Source organism: Vulpes vulpes, chromosome 4, assembly GCF_048418805.1.
Source record: "Vulpes vulpes isolate BD-2025 chromosome 4, VulVul3, whole genome shotgun sequence".
NCBI lineage: Eukaryota > Metazoa > Chordata > Mammalia > Carnivora > Canidae > Vulpes > Vulpes vulpes.
In genome coordinates this window covers 83515045-83538372 of record NC_132783.1, presented here as the reverse complement: position 1 = coordinate 83538372, position 23328 = coordinate 83515045, and the positions used below count along the sequence as shown (strand labels likewise).

Below are 23328 nucleotides of genomic sequence, written 5' to 3'. Positions count from 1 at the left end.
CCCACATGACTGTGGTGTATAATATAAGTATACATTGTTGGGATTGACTTGCTGATATTTTGTTAAGTATACATTATTGCTATTATTATTTTGATCTATTTGACCAGTTAAAAATAAGAAAAATTTGAAAATTTATTTTCGCTTAATTTTATTCTCTGATTCTCTTCTTTTTTAAATGAAGATCCAAGTTTCTGACCTTATAGGATTTTCTTTTTCTCTGAAAACTTTTAGCATTTTTTGCATGGCAGTTTTCCTGGCTACAAATTCTCTTCACTTTTGTTTGACTGAGAAAATCTTTATTTCTCCTTCACTTTTGAAGGATGATTCCCTGAATACAGAATTCTAGGTCGGTGGCTTGTTTTTTTTCAAAACTTTGAATTGATTTCACTCCATTATTTTCTCACTTGTATAGTTTCTGAAGAGAAATCCAATGTAATTTTTATCTTTGTTCCTCTATAGGTAAGGTGAGTCGTCCCCCCGTCTTCTTTAAAGATTTTCTCTTTCTCTTTGATTTTTTACAGTTTGAGTATGATATACCTAGTTTTTTTTTTTTCTTTTTGGCTGTATGATGCTTAGTGTTCTCTGAGTTTCCTATATCTGTGGTATGGGGTCTGTTATTTAGTAAAATTCTCTCAGTCATGACTTCATGTATTTCTTTTATTCCTTTTCATTTCTTCTTTCTGCTATTCCTGTTATACCTTTTGTAATTATTCCACAGTTTTGGATATAACGTTACGATTTTTCATTTTTTTCCTTTCCATTTTAGTTTGGGAAGTTTTTATTTATTCATTCATGAGAGACACACAGAGAGAGGCAGAGACACAGGCAGAGGGAGAAGCAAGTTCCCTGCAGGAAGCCTGATGCAGGACTCCGTCTCAGAACTCCGGGATCATGCCCCAAGCCAAAGGCAGATGCTCAACCGCTGAGCCACTCAGGCATCCCAGTTTGGGAAGTTTTTATTGACATATCTTCAAACTAACTGATTCTTTACTCATGCATGCTCAATCTACTAAGTCCATCAAATGAATTCATTTTTGTTACAGTTTTTAAAATTTCTAGCACTTCTTTTTTATTCTTTCTTAGGGTTTCCATCTCTCTGCTTATATTTCCATCTCTCTATTATATTATTTGCATGTTTCTGCTTTTTCCATTAGAGTTCTTAGTGTATTAATCATAGTTATTTTAAATTCCCTATGTGATCATTTCAAAATATATGTTGTATCTGAGTCTAGTTCTTATGTTGTGTCTCTTGTCTTTTTTATAGCCTTTTAGTATTCCTTGTAATTTTTTATTGAAAGCTGGACATTATGTATTGGGTAATAAGAAGTGAGGTAATTAGGTTTTTAGTGTGAAGTTTTCTATCAATCTGGCTAGGAGCTGGACTGTGTTTAATGTTTGCTGTAACTGTAGGTGCTAGAGGCTTCAGTTTCCTTTTTTGCTCCTCCCCTGTTGTATTTGGTTTGCCTAAGAATTTTTCTTAGTTAGGGTCTGTGTTTTGCAGCCTCTCAGTTCTAATCCATTGTTACTATACCAGAACCCTGCTGATGTGGTGGGAAAGTGTTGGAAAGGGGAAGTGTTTTATAATTCTGTGGTTAAAGTATTGTAATGGTTTGACTCCCTGGGCTGTGAACTTCAGAAGTGTTTAACAGCGTTTTTTTTGCTTCTTCTTATGTGAGACAGGAAGGCTAGACAGAGCTGGGGTTGTCTAATTGCCCTTCCCCTGGGTCAAATAAGGCTCTGGTAAAGTAGTTTCCCTTAAAGAGTAGGCATTTGGGGGCAGACTGGGTGGCTCAATGGTTTAACACTGCCTTCAGCCCAGGGCTTGATCCTGGAGACCTGGGATGGAGTCCTGCGTCGGGTTCCCTGCATGAGCCTGCTTCTCCCTCTGCCTGTGTCTCTGCCTCTCTTTCTCTCTGTGTGTCTCATGAATAAATAAATAAAATCTTTTTAAAAAGTAGGCATTTGTTATGGATAACACTCCAGGCATATTTCAAAATGGTTGCTTTTCCTTCTTCCTGCCTAAGAGGATTTTTCCCATATCTTCACCATGAACATTTGATGGGGCTCCTTGATTTAAAACCAAAAAAGTATGGGAATTCCCTAAGACTAGGCTTCCAGGAGTCTAGCTCTGGCTAATCCAGCCTCCAGCAATTTGTCAAAATTACCATTAAAATGTTTTTACCAGTTCCTGGCTCCATTGCTTTTTCCTACTTGTAAAAAGGTCTCAACTGTGATTCTCAATACTGGTCTGTCTCTCCAAGTTTCAGGGTGGTGAATATGCCCCATGAACGTACTTCTTTTTTTTTTTTAAGATTTTATTTATTTATTCATGAGAATACACAGAGAGGAGAGAGAGGCAGAGACACAGGCAGAGGGAGAAGCAGGCTCCATGTGGGGAACCTGATGTGGGACTTGATCCCGGGTCTCCAGGATCAGGCCCTGGGCTGAAGGCAGTGCTAAACCGCTGAGCCACCCGGGCTGCCCCATGAACTTACTTCTTAGATGGATTAAGAAAGGTCATTGGTTTTTCAGTTTGACTTTTTTATTGTTGTTCTGAGGACAGGAGCAACAACTTCTAAGCTCTTTACATGTCAGAGCTAACACTGTAAGTCCTACTTTTTTTTTCCACAGGAGAAATAAATACCTCTTATACTATTTACATACTTGTCTGATTATTTCTTTAGAATAAATCACTGGAAGTGGAATTTCTGGGTCAAAAATTGTGACCATTTTAAGGTTTTTGATTCATTTGTTGAATTGCTCTAAAAAATGTATAGTCTGCCTCTGCTAGCAGTGTAGTAGAATTATTTTTTGAATTTTTAGATTGGGGAAGGTTTAAAAAACCTATTTATAATAAAAATGCTTATATATATGTGTGTGTATTCCTTTACTTTTTTAAAGATGTATTTATTCATTTTGAGACAAAAAGGGAGAGAAAGCATGGTGGTGGGGGTGGGGTAGACGGGAAGGGCAAAGGGAGAGGTAGAAGAGATAGTCTCCCAAGTAGGCTCCATGCTGAGGCTTGAGCCCCAAGGAGGTCTCAGTCCCATGGGGCTCAGTCCTACAAGGCCAAAATCAGGACCTGAGCTGAAACCAAGAGTGTTGCTTAACCAAGTGTATCATCCAGGTGCATCTCCATTAATTTTTTTTAAGTTAAATTCAATTTGCCAACATGTAGTATAACACCAGTGCTTATCACATCATGTGCCCTCCTTAATGCCTGTCACCCAGTTACCATCCACCCACCCACTTATCCTTCTCCACCTTTGTTTCCTAGAGTTAGGAGTCTCTCATGGTTTGTCTTCCTCTCTAATTTTTCCCCACTAGTTTCCCCCTTTCCTATGGTCCCTTTAACTATTTCTTATATTCCACATACTTTCTAAAGACAAGGAATACTTACCTTTAAATTACACTACCTCATTTTTGCATATGATGCTAATGGGCTGATTTTTTATTTGCAGTTTTCAGAAGCGAATTGCTGACTGTCGATTTTGGCCTGTAGAGATCACAAGAGTTCCTCTGACTATTGCACCCAAAGGGAAAGCTGCAAAATTTGATAAGGTTAATTTGTTTGCTTAAAAATATTTATATAAGAAATGTCTTGTCAGACCCAACCTTTTGTTCTGTTTCTAAAATGATACCAAAGGACTGTGTGAAATGATGTAGCTGCTCTCTACGGTGACCAGCTTAACCCGATTTGCCAAGTAGTTTCCTGGTTTTAGCACTGAAAATCTCCTGTCCCAGGAAACTCTCCTGTCTCTGGCAAATCAGGATGACTGGTTACCCTAGCTCCCCATTGTCCACTAAAACTTGTTTAGACTTTATTCCTAGACATCCTATTTCCTTTTACTTCTTTGTTATGGTTTTACCATTGATAAAAACACATAAAACAGCCATTTTTATAGGTCACAGTAGTTACATATTGGCAACATGGTTCAACCTAATACATCCTCCTGAATTTCTTTTAGACATCCTACTTAAAATGTTTTAGCCTGATAATTAGAGTAATAGAATTCATTGATGTACATTATTCTGAAAAGATCTAGCTTTGTGAGCCTAGAACATGTTTTCTCTGGTTTTATTTGTACATGTCTGGTCTTTTTGCTTGTTCAGAAACTCGCCAAGGGTAGGAATCCAGTGATTGACTGCTTTGTATCCTCCACAGTACCTAGCATGACTCATGCTATACAGCAGATCCTTAACAAGTACCTAAATTACTTTATTAATTTTCAAAATAGTGTTTTTTGCATAATGAAAATACTAATGCTAGTAACCACTTCTCCCTTTGTAATATGTAATATACATTGGCTAAATTTCCTTAATAACATAATGTTACTACATGAACATAGGACTTTTTAATCTAATTTCTAATTATTATAATACATGTAATAAAAGAGATTACTTTTAATCCTGTGGGGATTAAATGTGTTTTCTTTTGCTAAATTGATTTTTTCCCTGCTAAAATTTTCTATGGCAAACCATATAGCCATAAAAATGGTTACATTAATTAACAAGTATTCATCTTTGTAATGGGAGTTTAGGTGAAATTAGAGATGGCAAATACATGGTGGGATATATCATTCATTCTTCTCATCCATGGCAGATATTACTGATTAATCAAAATGTTTTTTCTGGGCACCCCTGGTGGCGCAGCGGTTTAGCGCCACCTGCAGCCCGGGGTCTGATCCTGGAGACCCAGGATCGAGTGCCGCGTCAGGCTCCCTGCATGGAGCCCGCTTCTCCCTCTGCCTGTGTCTCTGCCTCTCAGTCTCTCTCTCTCTCTGAATAAATAAATTTTTTAAAAAAATGTTTTTTCTTTCTGAACTCAGATAAGGATACAGAATCTTTCTCAATCAAATACTCTGAAACAAATCCACCAATTTATTAGAATTTAGGCATAAATTAAAGTCTGTCATCAGTGGTCTGAGTGATTTGTAAGGTCTCTTTCATTGATAAAAATCAGAATCACAGCTTCTGATTCTCTTATTTTTTTTTTAAATTTTTATTTATGATAGTCATACAGAGAGAGAGAGAGAGAGAGAGAGGCAGAGACACAGGCAGAGGGAGAAGCAGGCTCCATGCACCGGGAGCCTGACGTGGGATTCGATCCCGGGTCTCCAGGATCGCGCCCTGGGCCAAAGGCAGGCGCCAAACCGCTGCGCCACCCAGGGATCCCTGATTCTCTTATTTTTTTAAATTATTTTACAAACCTTCACTTTTTCTTAAGAGGCAACATGGTGAAATTGACTTTTCAGTTGAATATATATTGTCAATTTGAGTATGTATTGATTTAACTACTGCCTTTACTATTTATTAACACTGTTTATATGCATTATTTCAGTGATCATAATATTATTAAACCCATTTTTAACATAAAAGAATGTAGATCCAAAATATCTATGTAACTGACCTAAAGCCAATAGTTAAGTAGCATTAGCTAGTTCCTAAAGCCAGGTCTTTGGATAACTAAGTCAGTGCTCCATATCTTATGCTGCATTGCTCTATAGCACTAATAGATCTCTGGTTTTATTCCTTTTATTCCTCTGGTTTTATCATCCTTTAGGCTGATGATGAAAGTCAGCTTTCATTTCATGGTGTGGCTTATGTTAATATGGTCCCATTGCTGTATCCGGGTGTGAAGAGGATTCGGGGAGCTTTTCATGTTTACCCTTACCTAGACAGTACAGTCTATGAAAAGGTAAGAAAAAAAACTATATAGAGGGTATTATCCTATTTATCCTTTTATATATGTGTTTACTTACATCTTTAGCATATATATCATTGCAATTGAAGTTTGGAACCAGCTGGTATACTAGTATTTAAATAGAGCACCTTACAGTTATTCAGTCATTGAATACTTAAAAACTTTAGGATAATAAAAGGTGAAAACTAGAACAATCTAAATCCCCATCAACAGGTGAACAGAAAAACAAATTTTGCTGTATATATATAAAACGAAATACTACTCAGTTATAAGGAAAGAACTATTGATACATGCAACATGGATGAATCTCAAATGCATTATGCTAAATGAAAAAAGCCAGATAAAAAACAGTACATAATGTATGATTCCATTTAAATAGAATTCTAGGAAAATAGTCTGTAGTGACATAATACAGACCAGTGGTTGCTTGGAAACAGGAATAGAAGGAAGGATGGATGATAAAAGAATATGAGGAAAGTATTAGGGACAAGGGAAATTTTGGTTATCTTGATTATGGTGATGGTTTCACATGTGTAAACATGGGTCAAAATTAATCAAATTGTGTACTTTAAATATGCAGTTTATTATATTTTAATTTTACTCAATAAAGTAAGATAATCTTTAAGATAATGAAAGAAGTCTATTGCATTAAGCATGCAAAAACATAAATCCATGAACTGATTAATGAGCTACAATATGGTTCTTTCCATTTTCAGGTGTTAAAACGTTAAAATCATTTATCTTTTTATCTATATGTGTATATATATAGAGAGAATATATATATGTATATATTTTTTGCCCAAATAAAAAATTAGTTTTATCATGTTGTTTCTTAGGAGAAAGCGAGTCTTTGTAAAACACAACAATAATAACAAAAACATATTACTGTTTCATCAGCATTAGGACAGCAATTTTTCAATAATAGAGTCATGAAAGACCTATCTATTTGCAAACCAACTGAGTAGTAAATTATTTTTTTTTGTAAATTATTTTTATATAAGTATCCTTTAATCAGAATTCATACTTAGAGGGATGTATCTTAAGGAAATAATTTAATAAGATCAAAAACTTTATATTCGTCAAAACTTTTTGGGATCTATAATAGTAAAAACTAAAAATGAGTTTAAATGTCTAATAATAGAGAAAGGATTAGTAAATTACTATAAATAAAAATGAGGGATCCCTGGGTGGCGCAGCGGTTTGGCGCCTGCCTTTGGCCCAGGGCGCGATCCTGGAGACCTGGGATCGAATCCCACGTCAGGCTCCCGGTGCATGGAGCCTGCTTCTCCCTCTGCCTGTGTCTCTGCCTCTCTCTCTCTCTCTCTGTATGACTATCATAAATAAATAATAAAATAAAATTAAAAAAATTAAAAAAATAAATAAAAATGATACAATATGCATCCATTAAAAAAGATAACTGTTAATGCTTTGTAAATAGTTAAATGGAAAAAAAGAATGCCAAGATGTTTGATCTATATAACATAGATCAAAATAAATTCCAAATGAGTTAATTAAAATGTGAAGAATCGTTAAATGTGAAGAATATAAAGTTTAGTTTAATAGTTTAGTTTTGTTTAATAGTTTAATAGTTTAGTTAAATGTGAAGAATATAAAAGTATATGTGGCTATTAATTAAAAGATATTAATTCAAGCCTGGACTTCCTAGGCTTGAAAGCAGTGAAAGATACAAAAGATTTAGATTACCAAAAAATGAATACCTTCTATATGTAGAAGAAACCATCATAAAGACAATTACAATGTAACCGAAAAACTGGGGGGAATATTTGAATACATATCCGAATGATGGCTATTATTCCTAAAATATAAAGCACTGGGCAGCCCCGGTGGCTCAGCGGTTTAGCGCCGCCTGCAGCCCGGGGTGTGATTCTGGAGACCCTGGATGGAGTCCCACGTTGGGCTCCCTGCATGGAGCCTGCTTCTCTCTGTGCCTGTGTCTCTGCCTCTCTTTCGCTCTCTCTGAATAAATAAATAAATAAGTCTTTAAAAAATATATATAAAGCACTTTATCAAACTGATAAGAATAACACACCATTTTTTTTAAAGGGCAAAGTACATGAAACAGCAATTCACAAAAGAAGAAATGCCAGTGGCTAATAAATATAAGAAGAAACATTTGGCCTTATCTATAATCAAGGAATTACAAATTAAAATGATAATAAAATATCATTTTATCTGTAGAATTAGACAATTCTTTAAAATATCATAATGCTCAGGACACCTGAGTGGCTCAGCGATTGAGCATCTGCCTTCCGCTCAGGGCGGGATCTTGGGGTTTGAGATTAAGTACCGCATCAGGCTCCCTGCGAGGAGCCTGCTTTTCCCTCTTTCTGTCTCTGCCTTTTTCTCTGTGTCTCTTATGAATAAATAAATAAAAATCTTAAAAAATATATATATGATAATAATGCTCATTAGTGGCAAAGATGTGGTAAAACAACTCTCAATCTTTGCTAGAAGAGTAAATTAGTACAAACTGCAAAAAATTTTTTTATCATTATGTTTTAAGAAGCTTAGAATACTTAAATCTTTTCTCATAGTATTCATACTTTTAGGAATCTATTTTAAGGGAATAAGTAGAATTGTATCCAAATTTTACTACATGAAGATATTCTTAGGAATCTAAGGGAACCAGTGTATCATTTTTTAAATTATTTTTTATTGGAGTTCAATTTGCCAACATATAACATTATCTCCCAGTGATCATCCCATCAAGTGCCCCTCTCAGTGCCCGTCACCCAGTCACCCCAACCCCCTGCCCACCTCCCTTTCCACCACCCCCCATTCATTTCTCAGAGTTAGGAATCTCTCATGTTTTGTCACCCTCTCTCCTTTCCCCTTTATTCCCTTTCACTATTTTTTATATTCCCCCAAATGAATGAAGATCATATAATGTTTGTCTTTCTCCAATTGACTTACTTCACTCAGCATAATACCCTCCAGTTCCATCCACGTTGAAGCAAATGGTGGGTATTTGTCATTTCTAATGGCTGAGTAATATTCCATTGTATACATATACCACAGCTTCTTTATCCATTCGTCTTTCGATGGACACCAAGGCTCCTTCCACAGTTTGGCTATTGTGGACATTGCTGCTATAAACATTGGGGTTCAGGTATTCTGGCATTTCACTGCATCTGTATCTTTGGGATAAATCCCCAGCAGTGCAATTGCTGGTGTGAGGATTAAGAAAAGACCACAAATAGGGGAATATTAAAAAAGAAAACCAGAGCTGGGGGCATCACAATGCCAGATTTCAGGTTGTACTACAAAGCTGTGATCATCAAGACAGTGTGGTACTGGCACAAAGACAGACACATAGATCAATGGAACAGAATAGAGAATCCAGAAATGGGCCCTCAACGATATGGTCAACTAAGAATATTGTGCATATATTAAAACTTATCCTTATGAAAGTTTTAAAAACATGAGATGATGCATGTGATAGTCTATTGAATGAAAACTCGGGATATAAAATTATATTCAATATGATCACAACTTTTAAAATATATATAATCATAATTTTTAAATGTATAGAAAATATTAGGAAATCTTTCTGGCTATGTCTGAGTGAGGAGGTTGTCAAATTTCCTACCGCCTCCCCACAAAAGCAACTATTAAGCTGGAAAATTTGACAAAAAAATCGTTTTAGCACTCTGGAAATTGATCAAAGGCATAAACAAACTAAAAAGTATTAATGAATGAAAAACTATGGAGTTTAAGGCATTCTTGTTTGGGGCTGCTCCTAAAACTTCCCTAAGCTCTTCCCTACTCCACTCCTTTGGCTTAATCAGTATCACAATTTTTCTAGGACAGGAAAGGCTCTGAGGACTGGCAATTTTGCTGCCATAGAAGAGACACAATTTGGGACAGTGGTGAAGGACCCATGCCCAGTGATGTTGGTTGAAACGGAGATCTTGTGGAGAGCAACCAACATAATAACTGTAATTAGAGTCCCAAGAGAGAAGAGAGTAAGAGGCAGAAATGACACATGAAGAAATAATGTCTGGAAATGTCCCATGTTTGATGAATACATTAATCTACATATCTAAGAAGTTCAGAGAATCCCATACAAAGATCTACAATATACACATTACAGTGAACTGTTTAAAGACAAAGAAAAAATCATGAATTCAATAGGAAAAAAAAAACCTCATTGGTTATATGGGAGCACCAATGTAGTTAACAGCTGATTTTCTTCTGAAACAGTGGAATCCAGAAGGCAGTGGAATAACATATTCAAAGTGCTAAATGAAAACTCTAGGAATCACAAATGAAGGCAAAATAAAGATATCCCAGGATAAACAAATATTGAAAGAATTTTTTACTAACAAACTTGTCTTGCAAGAAACACAAAAGGAAATTCTTCAGCTTGAAATGATATGGCACCAATTGCTAACATGAATCCACCAGAAGAAACAAAAAACACTAGGAATGGTTAAATTTAAGTTAATATAAAAGACTTTAGAAATATGTTTTTTCATTTTTACTGTCAATTTCTTTGAAAGACATTATATAAAGCATTATCTTGTTGGGTTTATAACATATATAGATTTATATATAATTTATATATAATTTATATGATATATATTTATTATATATATTTATATATATTTATTATATATAATTTATACGATAATGGTAGCATAAAGGAGGGAGGATAGTACGGAACCATGGTTCATAAAGTTTTTACATTATTTCAGAATTAAATTAGTATCAATGTGATATAGATCTTAATTAGTTAGGATGGCTAAGAAATTGTGTGTGTGTATGTGTATATACATATTACTATATACAAATACATATGTATAACTAAATAACTAACTAACTAAATAAATAAATACACACACAGAGGAATTAAATGGGAGCATCACAAATATTTAACATTAAAGGAGGCATTTAAAGGAAGAACAGGGCAGCCCAGGTGGCTCAGAGGTTTAGCACCGCCTTCAGCCCAGAGTGTGATCCTGGAGACCCAGGATCAAGTCCCATATCGGCTCCCTGCATGGAGCCTACTTCTCCCTCTGCCTATGTCCCTGCCTCTGTGTGTGTGTGTGTGTGTGTTGTGTGTCTCATGAATAAATAAATAAAATCTTTAAAAAAAGGAGTACCAGAGGAACAAAAAAGACAAGATATATAGAAAACAAATAGCAAAATGGTAAACATACATGTAAATACTTCAACAATAACTTTATGTGTAAGCAGCATTAAACAACCTAATGAAAGGATAGAGATAAGACTGGATTTAAAAAAAAATCAAGATTCGGGGATCCCTGGGTGGCGCAGCGGTTTGGCGCCTGCCTTTGGCCCAGGGCGCGATCCTGGAGACCCGGGATCGAATCCCACATCAGGCTCCCGGTGCATGGAGCCTGCTTCTCCCTCCGCCTGTGTCTCTGCCTCTCTCTCTCTCTCTCTGTGACTATCATAAATAAATAAAAAATTTAAAAAAAAAATCAAGATTCAATAATATGCTGTCTAAAAACAGACAGACTAAGATTCAGATACACATAAATTGTAGTAAAAGGATGGAAAGGATATGCTATGCAAATGGAAAATGTAACATAACTGAGTGGATATATTTATATATTTATATATTTATATCCAACAAAATAGACTTCAAGGGAGTACTAAGAACATAGAGCGGCATGTCATAATGATTAAAGGGTCAGCTAATCAGGAAGATAGACTTTATGAAGTATTATATATAGGGACACCTGGGTGGCTCAGCAGTTAAGCGTCTGCCTTCAGTGTGATCCTGGAGTCCTGAGATTGAGTCCCACATCAAGCTCCCTGCATGGAGCCTGCTTCTCTCTCTGCCTATGTCTCTGCCTCTCTCTGTGTCTCTCATGAATGAATAAATAAAATATTTTAAAAATAAAAAATAAAGTATTATATATAATAAATACATAAATTATAAATGTATACACACCTCATGGTATGTATACATTGTATGTATACAACAACAGAACCTCATGGTACTTGAAGCCAAATCCAACAGAACTGAAAGGAGAAATAGGTAATCTGACAGTAACATTTAGAATTTTCAATATTCTGATCTCAATACTTGGTAGAAAAGCTATATATAAAATCTATGTGAAACACTAACATAGCATACAATCCAGAGAATCATTTTTAGGAACTTACCCAAGAGAACTGAAAACCTGCATTTACACAAAGACATATATGTGAGTATTTATAGTATATCAGTGAAACTATCACCATAATCAAGATATATATAAATATCCATTACCTCACTGCAAAGTTTTCTTGTGTCTTCTCATACCTCTGACCACTCTTCCTCTCTTTAGTTTTTGGTCTGGCTTCTTCCACTCAGCATAAATTATATTTAGATTTCATCCATGTTGTTTAATTAAAAAGTTGTTATGAGATTCTTTTCCAGTCATTTACCTAAAGTTTGAATTTTACCATACAAAGTTTTTATTTTTTTTTAAAGATTTTATTTGTCCATATATGAGAGACAGAGAGACACATAGGCAGAGGGAGAAGCAGGCTTCATGGAGGGAACCTGATGTGGGACTCGATCCCAGGACCCCAGGATAATGCCCTGGGCCAAAGGCAGGCGCCACCCAGGGATCCTGATACAAAGTTTTTAGTTTGAACTTTAAACTTGCCCTATTTTTCCAATTAGAGTTGATAGGCCAACTAGTAATTAGATAATATGTATATTTTTAAGATTTTATTTATTTATTCATGAGAAACACAGAGAGAAAGGCAGAGACATAGGGAGGAGCAGGCTCCTTGAAGGGAGCTCGATGTGGGACTCCATCTGTGACGGCAGGATCATGCCCTGAGCCAAAGGCAGGTGCTTAACTGCTGAGCCACCCAGGTGTCCCGGATAATATTTCTTTCTTTCTTTCTTTCTTTGATTTCCCCCTAGATTTTTTCTTTTTCTTTTCTTTTCTTTTTTTAGATTTTATTTATTTATTCATGAGAGACACAGAGAGAGGGGCAGAGGGAGAAACAGGCTCCCCACAGGGAGCTCAGTGTGGGACTCGATTCCAGGATTCTGGGATCACGCCCTGAGCCAAAGGCAGACACTCAACCACTGAGCCAGGAATCCCCTGGATAATATTTCTTATACAGAAATAAATTCTACCACTTGAAGTTAATCTGAAATTATGTATCAAAGATTAAGAGCTTTCTGGGAATAAGAGTTATGAAACAAAGATCTCTTCATAATAATTTAAATAATCGGATAGGCAACTAACTTTCTATGATGGTTTTACCTGCTCACCCGAATGGCAGTCAATAAAGTTTTTCATTTTTGCATCTCCCTCTGACTCTACAATGTTGAGATTATCTAGAAAACTAAGTGAGAAAAATTAAAACAGAGGTCTTTCAAATTTGTCTCATTTGTCTGTGATTCATTGCATTTTTGTTTGTTTGTTTCCTTTCAGACCAAATGTTCATTTAGCTTGTTCCGGGATACTGGCCATAATTTGGTTCAGAATAATAAAATAGGAGGAATTAATTCTCCATTGTCTAAACCTGCTGTTTCCAAGAATGTGAAAGAAGATAAAACAGTTAAAGAAAAGGATATAGAAGGAAAGCCTAGGCCTGGAGATATGGTAGGTTGTTGAGAAGGTGATGATTTTGCTAATTTTGTTACATTCCAGAGGCTTATACTGATTTATTACATGGTAAATTGCATCAGTTTAGTTTGCATTTTCTTGCAATATAATGATCATTATTCCTGACGTTGTGAAGATCATGTAAGAGTTCAGTTTTTGAGGTGTGTTCATTTTCTTTCAGCAACCACCCAGTATAAAATCTCAAAGCTCAGATACTCCTTTGGAAGTTGAACCCCCTCTAAGCCACAATCCAGAAGGACAGGTAATTATGCATAAAGAGTTGGAAAATTAAGTATGGTATTGTGAAAAACTCTTATCTTAATTACCATCCCATATTTGCCATGACTAGTTTATGACTTTGGATAAGTTTCTTTGTCTTGTTAAGACTCTCTAAAATGGGCAGGTAGTACCAAATTAACTTTAAGGTCCTTCCTAACATTATGAGTTTATGGCTTTTATTAATTCTATATTATGTACTAGGAGGGATGCAAAAATGCATGATCTGAAGCATTCATTCATCTGTACTCAGGACACTCAACAGTCTGGTGGGTGAAACAGATTGGTACATAACTAACCATAATACAGAATTTTAATGAATGCTGTAATAGAGGTACAAATAAAAGGGCTGCAAGGTCTCAGAGAAGACAGATTAATGTCTCTTAGGATGGAGCAGTCTCAGAAGGCTTCATGGAAGAGGTGGCATATGTGCTAAGTAGTGAAAGATGAAGAGAACACTGCCAGAGGAAGATGACAGGATTGGCATTTCAGGGCCAGGAAATAGCTTGAGTCAGGGCACAAAGAAGATAGCAGAATTTGGAGTATGTCAATTAAATTAGTATACAGCACAAAGAAATGAAAAGAAGGGAGAGATTCTGGAAGGAAGTGAGAAAGGAGGCAGAGAGGCTGCACTGAGTTATAGAAAGACTTTGAAAGGCTTGGTATAAAGTTTGGGTTTCACTATATAGGTGATGAGGAACTCTTGAGCCTCTTCCTGGAGACTCACATTAAAATTTTTTATGTCATGTAAAATAAAATCTTATCTGTATTTAAGGGCAGAACTATTGCAAGGATGAGAGGGAGAGAGAGAGAATGAACAAGAGAATGAATTTGGGGTAGAGGCTTCAAATATCAGTTTATAGGTTTTTATCATAGTACAGATGAATGTTGATGCCAGTTTGATTTAGGAAAGAGGCTGTAGTAAAGAAACTCAGAAACTTGAAAAGACAAGATCTAGAATTGGGAAGTTTGAGGGTGCTGAGGAAGAAAAGCTAAAGATAACTCAAGTTTCAAGCCTTACATTCTAGAAGGATGAAAAAATTATTAAGAGAAATGTCAAAAGAGAGGTCAATATAAGGGAAATGATAAGTTCAATTTGGGACGTTATATTTAGGATACTGGCAAGATTCTGGAAATGTCCATCAGGTTGCAGTTGGTAGATAATGATGTGGATGCTGTGAGTGGGAATATCAGAACATTATGTGAATATTTCTTCAGGTCTTCAAAGATTTGATGGCAGAAAGAACAGCATTTACTTATAACATTTCCAAGAAATGTGCTGAAGTGCTTCAGCTGAGGTAGAAGTTTCCAAGAATAAAATTGGAAATGCTTTTATGCAAGAGATAACCATTGTTACTATTTTCTTTCAGTTATCTTTCTATATTAAAAATATAGAAAGATCAAGCTCTATACAGATAGTTGGATATGCAGTTCTCTTACTTATATTGTGAATGTTATCTTATGTTACTAAAATTTGTTCATAAATATCTGTTTTTAATGGAAAGAATAAATTAGAGAAAACTATCTTTACAGCAATATGTAGAAGCAGGGACATACATCGTGTTGGAGATTCAGCTGGACAAAGCCTTGGTTCCAAAGCGAATGCCTGAGGAGCTAGCCAGAAGGTGTGTAGCAATGGTTCTTATATTTGTTTTGCAAAAACATTTTAGGTATAAATAAAAGGAATTCAGATTGTCTTCATAAATATAGTTTTCCATGTTTTCCGCCTCAGATGAAGTTTTCTTTGTTCCTGTTGTTTTCTTATTACAAAAGCAGTATGTGCTCATTATTAAAAAAAATAAAGGTTTTGAAAAAATTGAGATCAGCAAGTATACAAAAACACTCAGATTTCTACTCACTCAGTGATAGCCACTTAAAAAAAAACTGGTATTATCCTTCTGGAATTATTGTAAAGTTTCTATATTACACACATAATAATATATAATAATGTGTAATATATAAACTTTACTCATGTCATAAATAAATAAATGTAATTTTTAAAAATAAATGTAATTTTTAAAAACTGTTTTTATATTGTACCATAGTATTTTGATTGTGTTTCTAGGAAATTGTCCATTTCATCTAGGTTATCCAATTTGTTGATAGACAATTGTTCATGATTTTCTCTTACTATTCTTTTTATCTCTTTAATAAAATGGGGAGTAATGTCCCCATTATTTATTTCTGATTTTAGTAATTTGAGTCTTCATTCTTTTTTCTTGTGGTTACCTTGGGAATTATAATGACTATCTTAAACCTGTAGCAACCTAATTTGAGAATACCAACTAAGCTTCAATACTATTCATCCTGCTCCTCTATGTCTCCATCTTTCCCTCTTTATATTATTGTTGTCACAGATTTTGTTTATTTATTTAAAGATTTTTTAAGATTTATTTTTTAGAGAGAGAGAGGGTAAGAGGGAGAGGGAGAGAGAGGATGTCAAGCAGACTCCCCACTGAGTGTAGACCCAGACGCGAGGCTCAGTTTCACCACCCTGAGATCATGACCCGAGCCAACCAGGCACTCCTACCACAGATTATATTTTTATACATTGCGCAAAAGATTAGCACAGATTTGCAAAGATTTCTAGCTGCTATTTTATGCATTTACCTTCTAAAAACAAGAGGAGTACAAACCAAAAGTATGATAATACTGGCTTTCATATTTACCTTTACCAGTATTCCCTATTTCTTCAGTTACTTACTAATGTCCTTTCATTTCAGACTGAAGGGCTCCCTTTAGCATTTCTTATAGATTAGGTTTTACTAATAGACTCTTTGTTTATTTTGTTAATTTCTTCTTCATTCTTGAAGGGTAATTTGCTGTATATAGAATTTTTGGCTGGCATTTTTTTCTTTCAAAACTTTAAATATGTTACTCTAGTACCTTCTGGCCTCAATAGCTTGTGTTATTCTTATTGACATTATTGAAATTATCTGTTTATCCTAGGTGACAAGTCACTCTTCTCACTGCTTTTTGAGTTTTTCTCTTGTCTTTGGCTTATGTCAATTTGACTACAATTTGTCTTAGTATAGATCTCTTTAAGTTTATTCTGCTTGGAAATTGTTATGCTTCTTGGATGTATAGATTCATGTCTTTCTGCTCCTTTCCCTCTCTCTTCTCCTTCGGGGATTCCCATAAGGTCTATTTTGATTGTACAAATTGTGTATGTTGATTGTGTCCCACAGATTTTAATCCCTGTTTACTTTTTTTCATTTGTTTTTCTTTATGTCCCTCAGACTAGGTAATTTCAATTTTCCGATATTCAAGTTTGTTCATTCTTTCTTCTGCCAAGTCAAATCTGTTGAACCCTCTAGTAAATTTTTCATTTCAGTTATCGTACTTTTCAACTACAGACTTTCTATTTTGCTCTTTTAATAATTTGTCTCTTTACTAATATTCTATTCTTATTTTGCTTATATATCATTTTCCTGATTTCTCTTAATCTTTTGTTTGTGGTTTCCTTTAGCTCTTTGAGCACAAGTTGCTTTATTTCACATCTTTTTGTACCAAGTCCAATGTCTGGGCTTCTTCAGGAAAAATTTCTATAAATTTCTTTTTTCTTTTGAAAGAGCCATACTTTTACTTTTTAATGCATTTTGTGATTTTTTGTTGTTGAAAACTGAACAGTTTGATATTATGATGTGGGAACTTTGGAAATCAGATTTTCCCCTTCCCTGGGGTTTGCTGTTCTTAATTATTGAGTTATAGGTTGTGTTCAGTCAGTGTTTTGATTGAGATTTTCTTAAATGCCAGGATCTTAATATAATAAAATAAAAATAAAACAAAAAATCTTTTTAAAAATCTTTGTGAATGACTCCATGCTAGAGCATTCTTTTCTTTTTTAAGATTTATTTATTTATTTTGAGAGAGAGAGAGAGAGAGAACATGTGAATAGGGAAAGGGGCAGAGGGAGGGAGAGAAGCAGACTCTTTGCTGAGCAAGGAGCCTGAGGTGGGACTCATTCTCATGACCCTGAGATGATGACTTGAGCCAAAATCAAGAATTGGACACTTATCTGACCCAGGTGCCCCTGGAGCATTCTTTTAACTCTTAACGAGGCTGTTTGTAATTCTGCTTCAGCCTTCACTTCCTGCTTCCACTGGGATTATAGATCAGTCAGTGGTAGAAGCTTAGGGTCTTCTCAGCTCCTTTCTGAACATGTATCCTGTCCTGAACATGTGTGCAGCTTTCTAAATTCTTCTACACAAGTACTTTTGAATACCCTAATTTCCATAAAACCTGTCAGGCTTTTCTTCCTAGGCCTAGGTGGTTTGTTGTGTCGTAACCATAATCTTCTGTCCCACAGAGCTGTGAGTTTTTGATAACCTTACCATGTTTTAGGACAATGCACACCCACTGGTTTTCTACCATGAGTGGATTTCAAGAAAGAAGAAACAGAATTGAGTGCCTTATGTCAGTCATTCAAGTAGCCCCAGATAGGTTAGAACAAATGAAATAACTTGGGAACAAAGTCTGCTCTGCTTCTCCAGAATCAGAGCCCAGTGTGCCACACTGGAAATGTCGGTTTCCATTTTCAATTTGCCACTGAGCTGGGAATGGGGTGAGGCAAGGGCAAGTAAAAATGCCACAAAGCTGTAACACTATTGTAATTGCCTTTTTCTTACTTTGGTATTTGCTTGGTTGCTATAAGCCTTTGACTGTCTTCCACAGTTCTGGCAGAGTTGGTTCTGACAGTTTCTGATTGTATTTTTCAATGTTTCTACAGAGGGATGGGAGTTTAGGGTTTTTTACTCTATGATTTTGCTGACATCTAGACTTCAACTTTCAATGTGAGGAGCACTATGCTCAGTGCAGGATGAAAGGAAATGATAGCTTTTTATCTTGGAGGTTATTTACTACTGAAACTTATTTTTAAGGGTTTTGATAACTATCCCCATGTTGCCTTCCAAAATGTTTGCAATCCCACAAGTGATAATATGAGCCTACTCCTTCTTCATACATTCACAACACAATATGTTTTTATATTTTCTATTTTGACAGGGGAAAAAGTTTCTCATTTTAATCTACATTATAAATGATTTAGTGAGATTAAACATTTTTTCAAGTATTAATCATTTAGAGGTATTCTTTTGAGAATGACTTGCTGGAAGTGGCACATTTATCCTTTATACCAAAAATTTCAAAACTTTTTATTATTTTTTTTAATTTTTATTTATTTATGATAGTCACACACACACACACACACAGAGAGAGAGAGGCAGAGACATAGGCAGAGGGAGAAGCAGGCTCCATGCACGGGGAGCCCGATGTGGGATTCGATCCCGAGTCTCCAGGATCGCGCCCTGGGCCAAAGGCAGGCGCTAAACCGCTGCACCACCCAGGGATCCCCAAAACTTTTTAAAACTGTGTTTAGTCTCTTTCCAAAAATAAGTTGATAATATTTACTATAAATTACATGTATAAAAATAAAGTTGATAAACTGGAAATAGTTAAAAACTCAAGTTCTGGAAACAAAGAGGAGGCAAGTATTAAGTAGAACTTTCATAAATAAGCACCAAATATTAGTTCTCTAACAAAAAAGGAAGTCCTATAAATTTATGCAGCTTTAATCATAAAGGAGGACCTATACTAGTTCCAAAAGAGATCAGATTTCCTCCTGGCATTAAATTCTAAAACAGATTTCTCATTTGAGCTCTTACATAGGGAATACTGAGTGACAAAATAACAGCATGCTTAATGAAGGTTTTATAGCAAATGTAGGTGCAATTTTTAATAATTTTTTATTGAAGTATAATTGAAATTTAACATTGTATTAGTTTCAGGTGTACAACATAATGACTCAATAGTTGTGTACATTGTGAAATGATTATGACAACAAATCTAGTTAATATGTCATCATACATAGTTAAAAAATTTTTTTCTTGTGATGAGAGTTTTTAGGTCCACTCTTTTAGCAACTTTCAAACATGCAATACAGTATTATTTCTTGGGGTTTTTTAAAGTTTTTTTTTTTATAGTAATCTCTATACCCAACATGGGGCTTGAACTCATGACCTTGAGATCAGTCATATGCTCTTCTGACTGAACCAGCCAGGTACTCCTCAAATATGCAGCACAGTAGTATTATTTTATCTTATTTTTAAAAAGATAAATTCATTTTAGAAAGAGATGGGGGGAGAAAGAGAGAAAGTGTGATGCAAAGGGGAGGGAGAGAAAATCTCCAGCAGATAACCTGCTGAGTGCAGAGCCTGATATAGGGCTCAATCTCACAATCAGGAGTTCAGATCCTGATGTCAGGATCAGGACCTGAGCCACCCAGGTGCCCCTATTCTTAGACTTTTTAATGAGATATGGTTATTACCTGAAAGTTTTTCTTTGGCTGTAGGGAGGTAGAAGATAGATTTCTCCTCCAAGTTAGCCCAAATGACTATTATAGAGCAAAGGAAAATTAGAATGGCAGTGTTAGAAAATCAGACCCAATACTCATAAAAGGTAATTTGCCTTTGGTCCCTGCCTGAGGCATATATATATATCTAACTGCTGAATCTATGTCAGTGTATAATAATATATATACATTTAATGCATTCTTGGGCAGCCCGGGTGGCTCAGCAGTTGAGTGTCTGCCTTCAGCTCAGGGTGTGATCCTGGGATCCAGAATTGAGTCCCATATCGGGCTCCTTGCAGGGAGCCTGCTTCTCCCTCTGCCTGTGTCTCTGCCTCTCTCTCTCTTTCTCTCTCTCTCTCTCTGTGTGTCTCATGAATAAATAAAATCTTTTTTAAAAATCCAATGATGGGGGTCAATCCAATGTTTCCAGCGTCATTGTGACCTATTATTAGTGAGTAATTACTCAGTCCTCCTTCAAGCACTTTCTTTACCAGGCTCTCAGAATATCATACCCTCTTGGTTTTATTTCTCCTCCTCTGGTCTTCTTTATCTCTCCAGCTTCTAATGTTGGAGTCTCTCAGAGCTCAGTCTTTGGACGTTTATTCAATCTACCTTAACTCCCTTGGTTTTTATCTAATCTCATGGCTCTACTACCAGCTGTATCCTAATGGCTTCCAAATTTATATATGGAGCCTGGACCTCTCCTGATCTAATATGGAGAGAGGTCATATATCTATTTCTCACAAACTTTCTGGTCAGAGTCATAGTAATCTCTCACCTGGTCTCCCTACATTCTACCCTTCAGTTTATTCTTTTTTTTTTTAAGTAACAGCTTTATTGAGATATAGTTCACCTAGCATTCACTTCACCCATTTAAAGCATACAATTCAGTGGCTTTTAGTATACCCACAGAGTTGTACAGCCTTCACCACAATCAATTTTATAATACTTTTCTTACCCTTAAAAGAAACCACATACATATTAGCAGTTGCTCTCCATTTCCTCCCACTCTCATGCCAGCACCCAACCCAGAACCCTGCAGTCATAGGCAACTATGTATCCAATTTTTGTCTGTATAGATTTTCCAGGCTTGGACATTTCATATAAATGGAATGATACAATATGTGGTCTTTGTGACTGGCTTTTTTTATTTAACATAATGCTGTCAAGGCTCATCCAGACTATAGCATGTATCAGTACTTCATTTCTTTGTTGTTGAATAATATTTAACTGTGGTATACCACATTATTCCACATTCTTCAGTTGATGGACATTTGGACAATTTATTCTATACTGATTGTGTTAAAATGGAGTTCAACTCCTGTAACTAACTCCTCTGCTCAGAAACTACTAGTGACTCCCTGGCACACTCTGAGTAAAAGCCTAAGTCCTTACAATGGCCTACAAGTGCTAACATATTCTGTATGTACATTGCTCTCACTTTTTCTGTCCAGCCACATTTGGCTTCCTGCTGTTCCTCACAAATGCCAGGCACACTGTTGCAGCAAGGCCTTTACACTTTCTGTTCCCTTTGTCTGTACTTTCCTTATCCCAGATATCTACACAACTTGCTTCCTTGCTTCCTTGAGATCTTTACTCAAATGTTACCATCTCAATAAGTGGCTTGAGGAAATGTGTTTCCCTATTTCACCACCCTAACCCCCAATATAGTCTGTCTGCCTTACTGCATTATTTTTCTCCACGTCACTAACATATCACTAACATATTTATCTTAATCAGTCTTTCTTTCCTCCACTAGAATATAAGCTCCATGAGGGAAAGAATTTTTGTTATTTATTTATTTATTTATTTATTTATTTAGATTTTATTTATTCATGAGAGACACAAAGAGAGAGGCAGAGACATAGGCAGAGGGAGAAGCAGGCTCCCTAATGGGAGCCTGTTATAAGACTCGATCCCAGGATCCCGGGATCACGACCTCAGTTGTAGGTAGACACTCAACCACTGAGCTACCCAGGTGCCCCTTGTCTAATTTATTTAATGCTCTATCCCCAACACTTAGAAAAGTTCCTGATGAATGATAGCGACTCAGTATATATTTTGAATGAGTGAATAAATAACATTGTCTTTGGAGAAGATATTGGGAGACCGCACAACAAGGTTGTCAACAAGATCCACAACAAGGAGACAATTTAATATATATTGTTTTATACTTCATAAGTTTTTAATCATAGGGATATATTACCTGTTAAAATAAATAAAACTAAAATTAGAAATTATGAGCAGAGGTATACAATTACATAGGACCTATTAAATAAAAATTTAATTTGTGAATTTGATTGTAAACTTTAAGGCAATACTATATACTTCAATAGGATCTGAAATTATAAGGAAGAAGAGCTAAGAGTTTAATATCCTCTAGTTTTTGTAAGGTCTCCCGAAAATGGAAGTTAGAAGTTTTGGCATAAGTACGTTGACAGTGACAAAATATATTTTCTTAATCAGCACATCTGATATAATTATTATCATTTAATGCAGTCATAAATTATGTGTACCAAGAATATACTTTTTATCCTGGATAGAGAGGAAGGATAAGCATTCACTTGGCTGTACTGTTTAGATTTCCAAAACTTCATTCTTTCAGAGACTCTACAGGGTGCACCTAAAATGATAACACCCATTTCTTGCCAACTCCTAAGTCAAGCAATCTCTTGAGAGCAATAGCAGTTTTTAAAAAGGTGTAAGAGTAGGGATCCCTGGGTGGCGCAGCGGTTTAACGCCTGCCTTTGGCCCAGGGCGCGATCCTGGAGACCCGGGATCGAATCCCACATTGGGCTCCCGGTGCATGGAGCCTGCTTCTCCCTCTGCCTGTGTCTCTGCCTCTCCTTCTCTCTCTATGTGACTATCGTAAATAAATAAAAATTAAAAAAAAAAAAAAGGTGTAAGAGTAAAGCCAGGGCTCAAATTAGCCAAAAGTACAACCTAGCTACTTTCTGAGCAGCTACTTCCTGGGTTCTTTCCTATCTAGTCCACAGCCATATACTATTCTATGGTTCACATCTAGGTTTTACATGAGAGAATTGCAGTGCTCAAGTGTGATATGGGAACAGAACTTAGATCTCTCCCATATAGGCTCTTTGGAAGTAGGAACAAGAGAATAGAAATCTGCAGATAATAAAGTTTGGTTTTGTTTTGTCATTTTTTTCTGGTACAGGGTCAAGGAAATGATTCCTCCAAGGCCACCTCTTACTCGTCGGACAGGAGGAGCTCAGAAGGTAAGTGCCAGAGCCAAGGTGAAACTATAAGTAATAAGGTGTTGAGTACGCTCATTTGAAAATAAGGCATAGACTCTTCAGTATGTTTTATAGAAGGGGTGAGAAATTGTAGCTTCACTATTTCCCTTCCTGGTTCAGTTTGTGACCAGTGGCATA

The 23328-nt window shown here is 35.8% G+C and overlaps 1 protein-coding gene across 45 annotated transcripts in view; it reads left to right on the top strand.

Moving 5' to 3' along the window:
- CFAP70 (cilia and flagella associated protein 70) overlaps window positions 1-23328 on the top strand; it is a 96311-nt gene that overhangs the window by 37486 nt on the left and 35497 nt on the right. For all 45 annotated transcript variants that reach the window (XM_072755020.1, XM_072755005.1, XM_072755027.1 and 42 more), the window contains 6 exons: window positions 3462-3561; window positions 5564-5698; window positions 13138-13308; window positions 13493-13573; window positions 15121-15212; window positions 23112-23172. In XM_072755020.1, the coding sequence (XP_072611121.1) occupies window positions 3462-3561; window positions 5564-5698; window positions 13138-13308; window positions 13493-13573; window positions 15121-15212; window positions 23112-23172 (640 nt within the window). The remainder of the gene's footprint in view (window positions 1-3461; window positions 3562-5563; window positions 5699-13137; window positions 13309-13492; window positions 13574-15120; window positions 15213-23111; window positions 23173-23328) is intronic.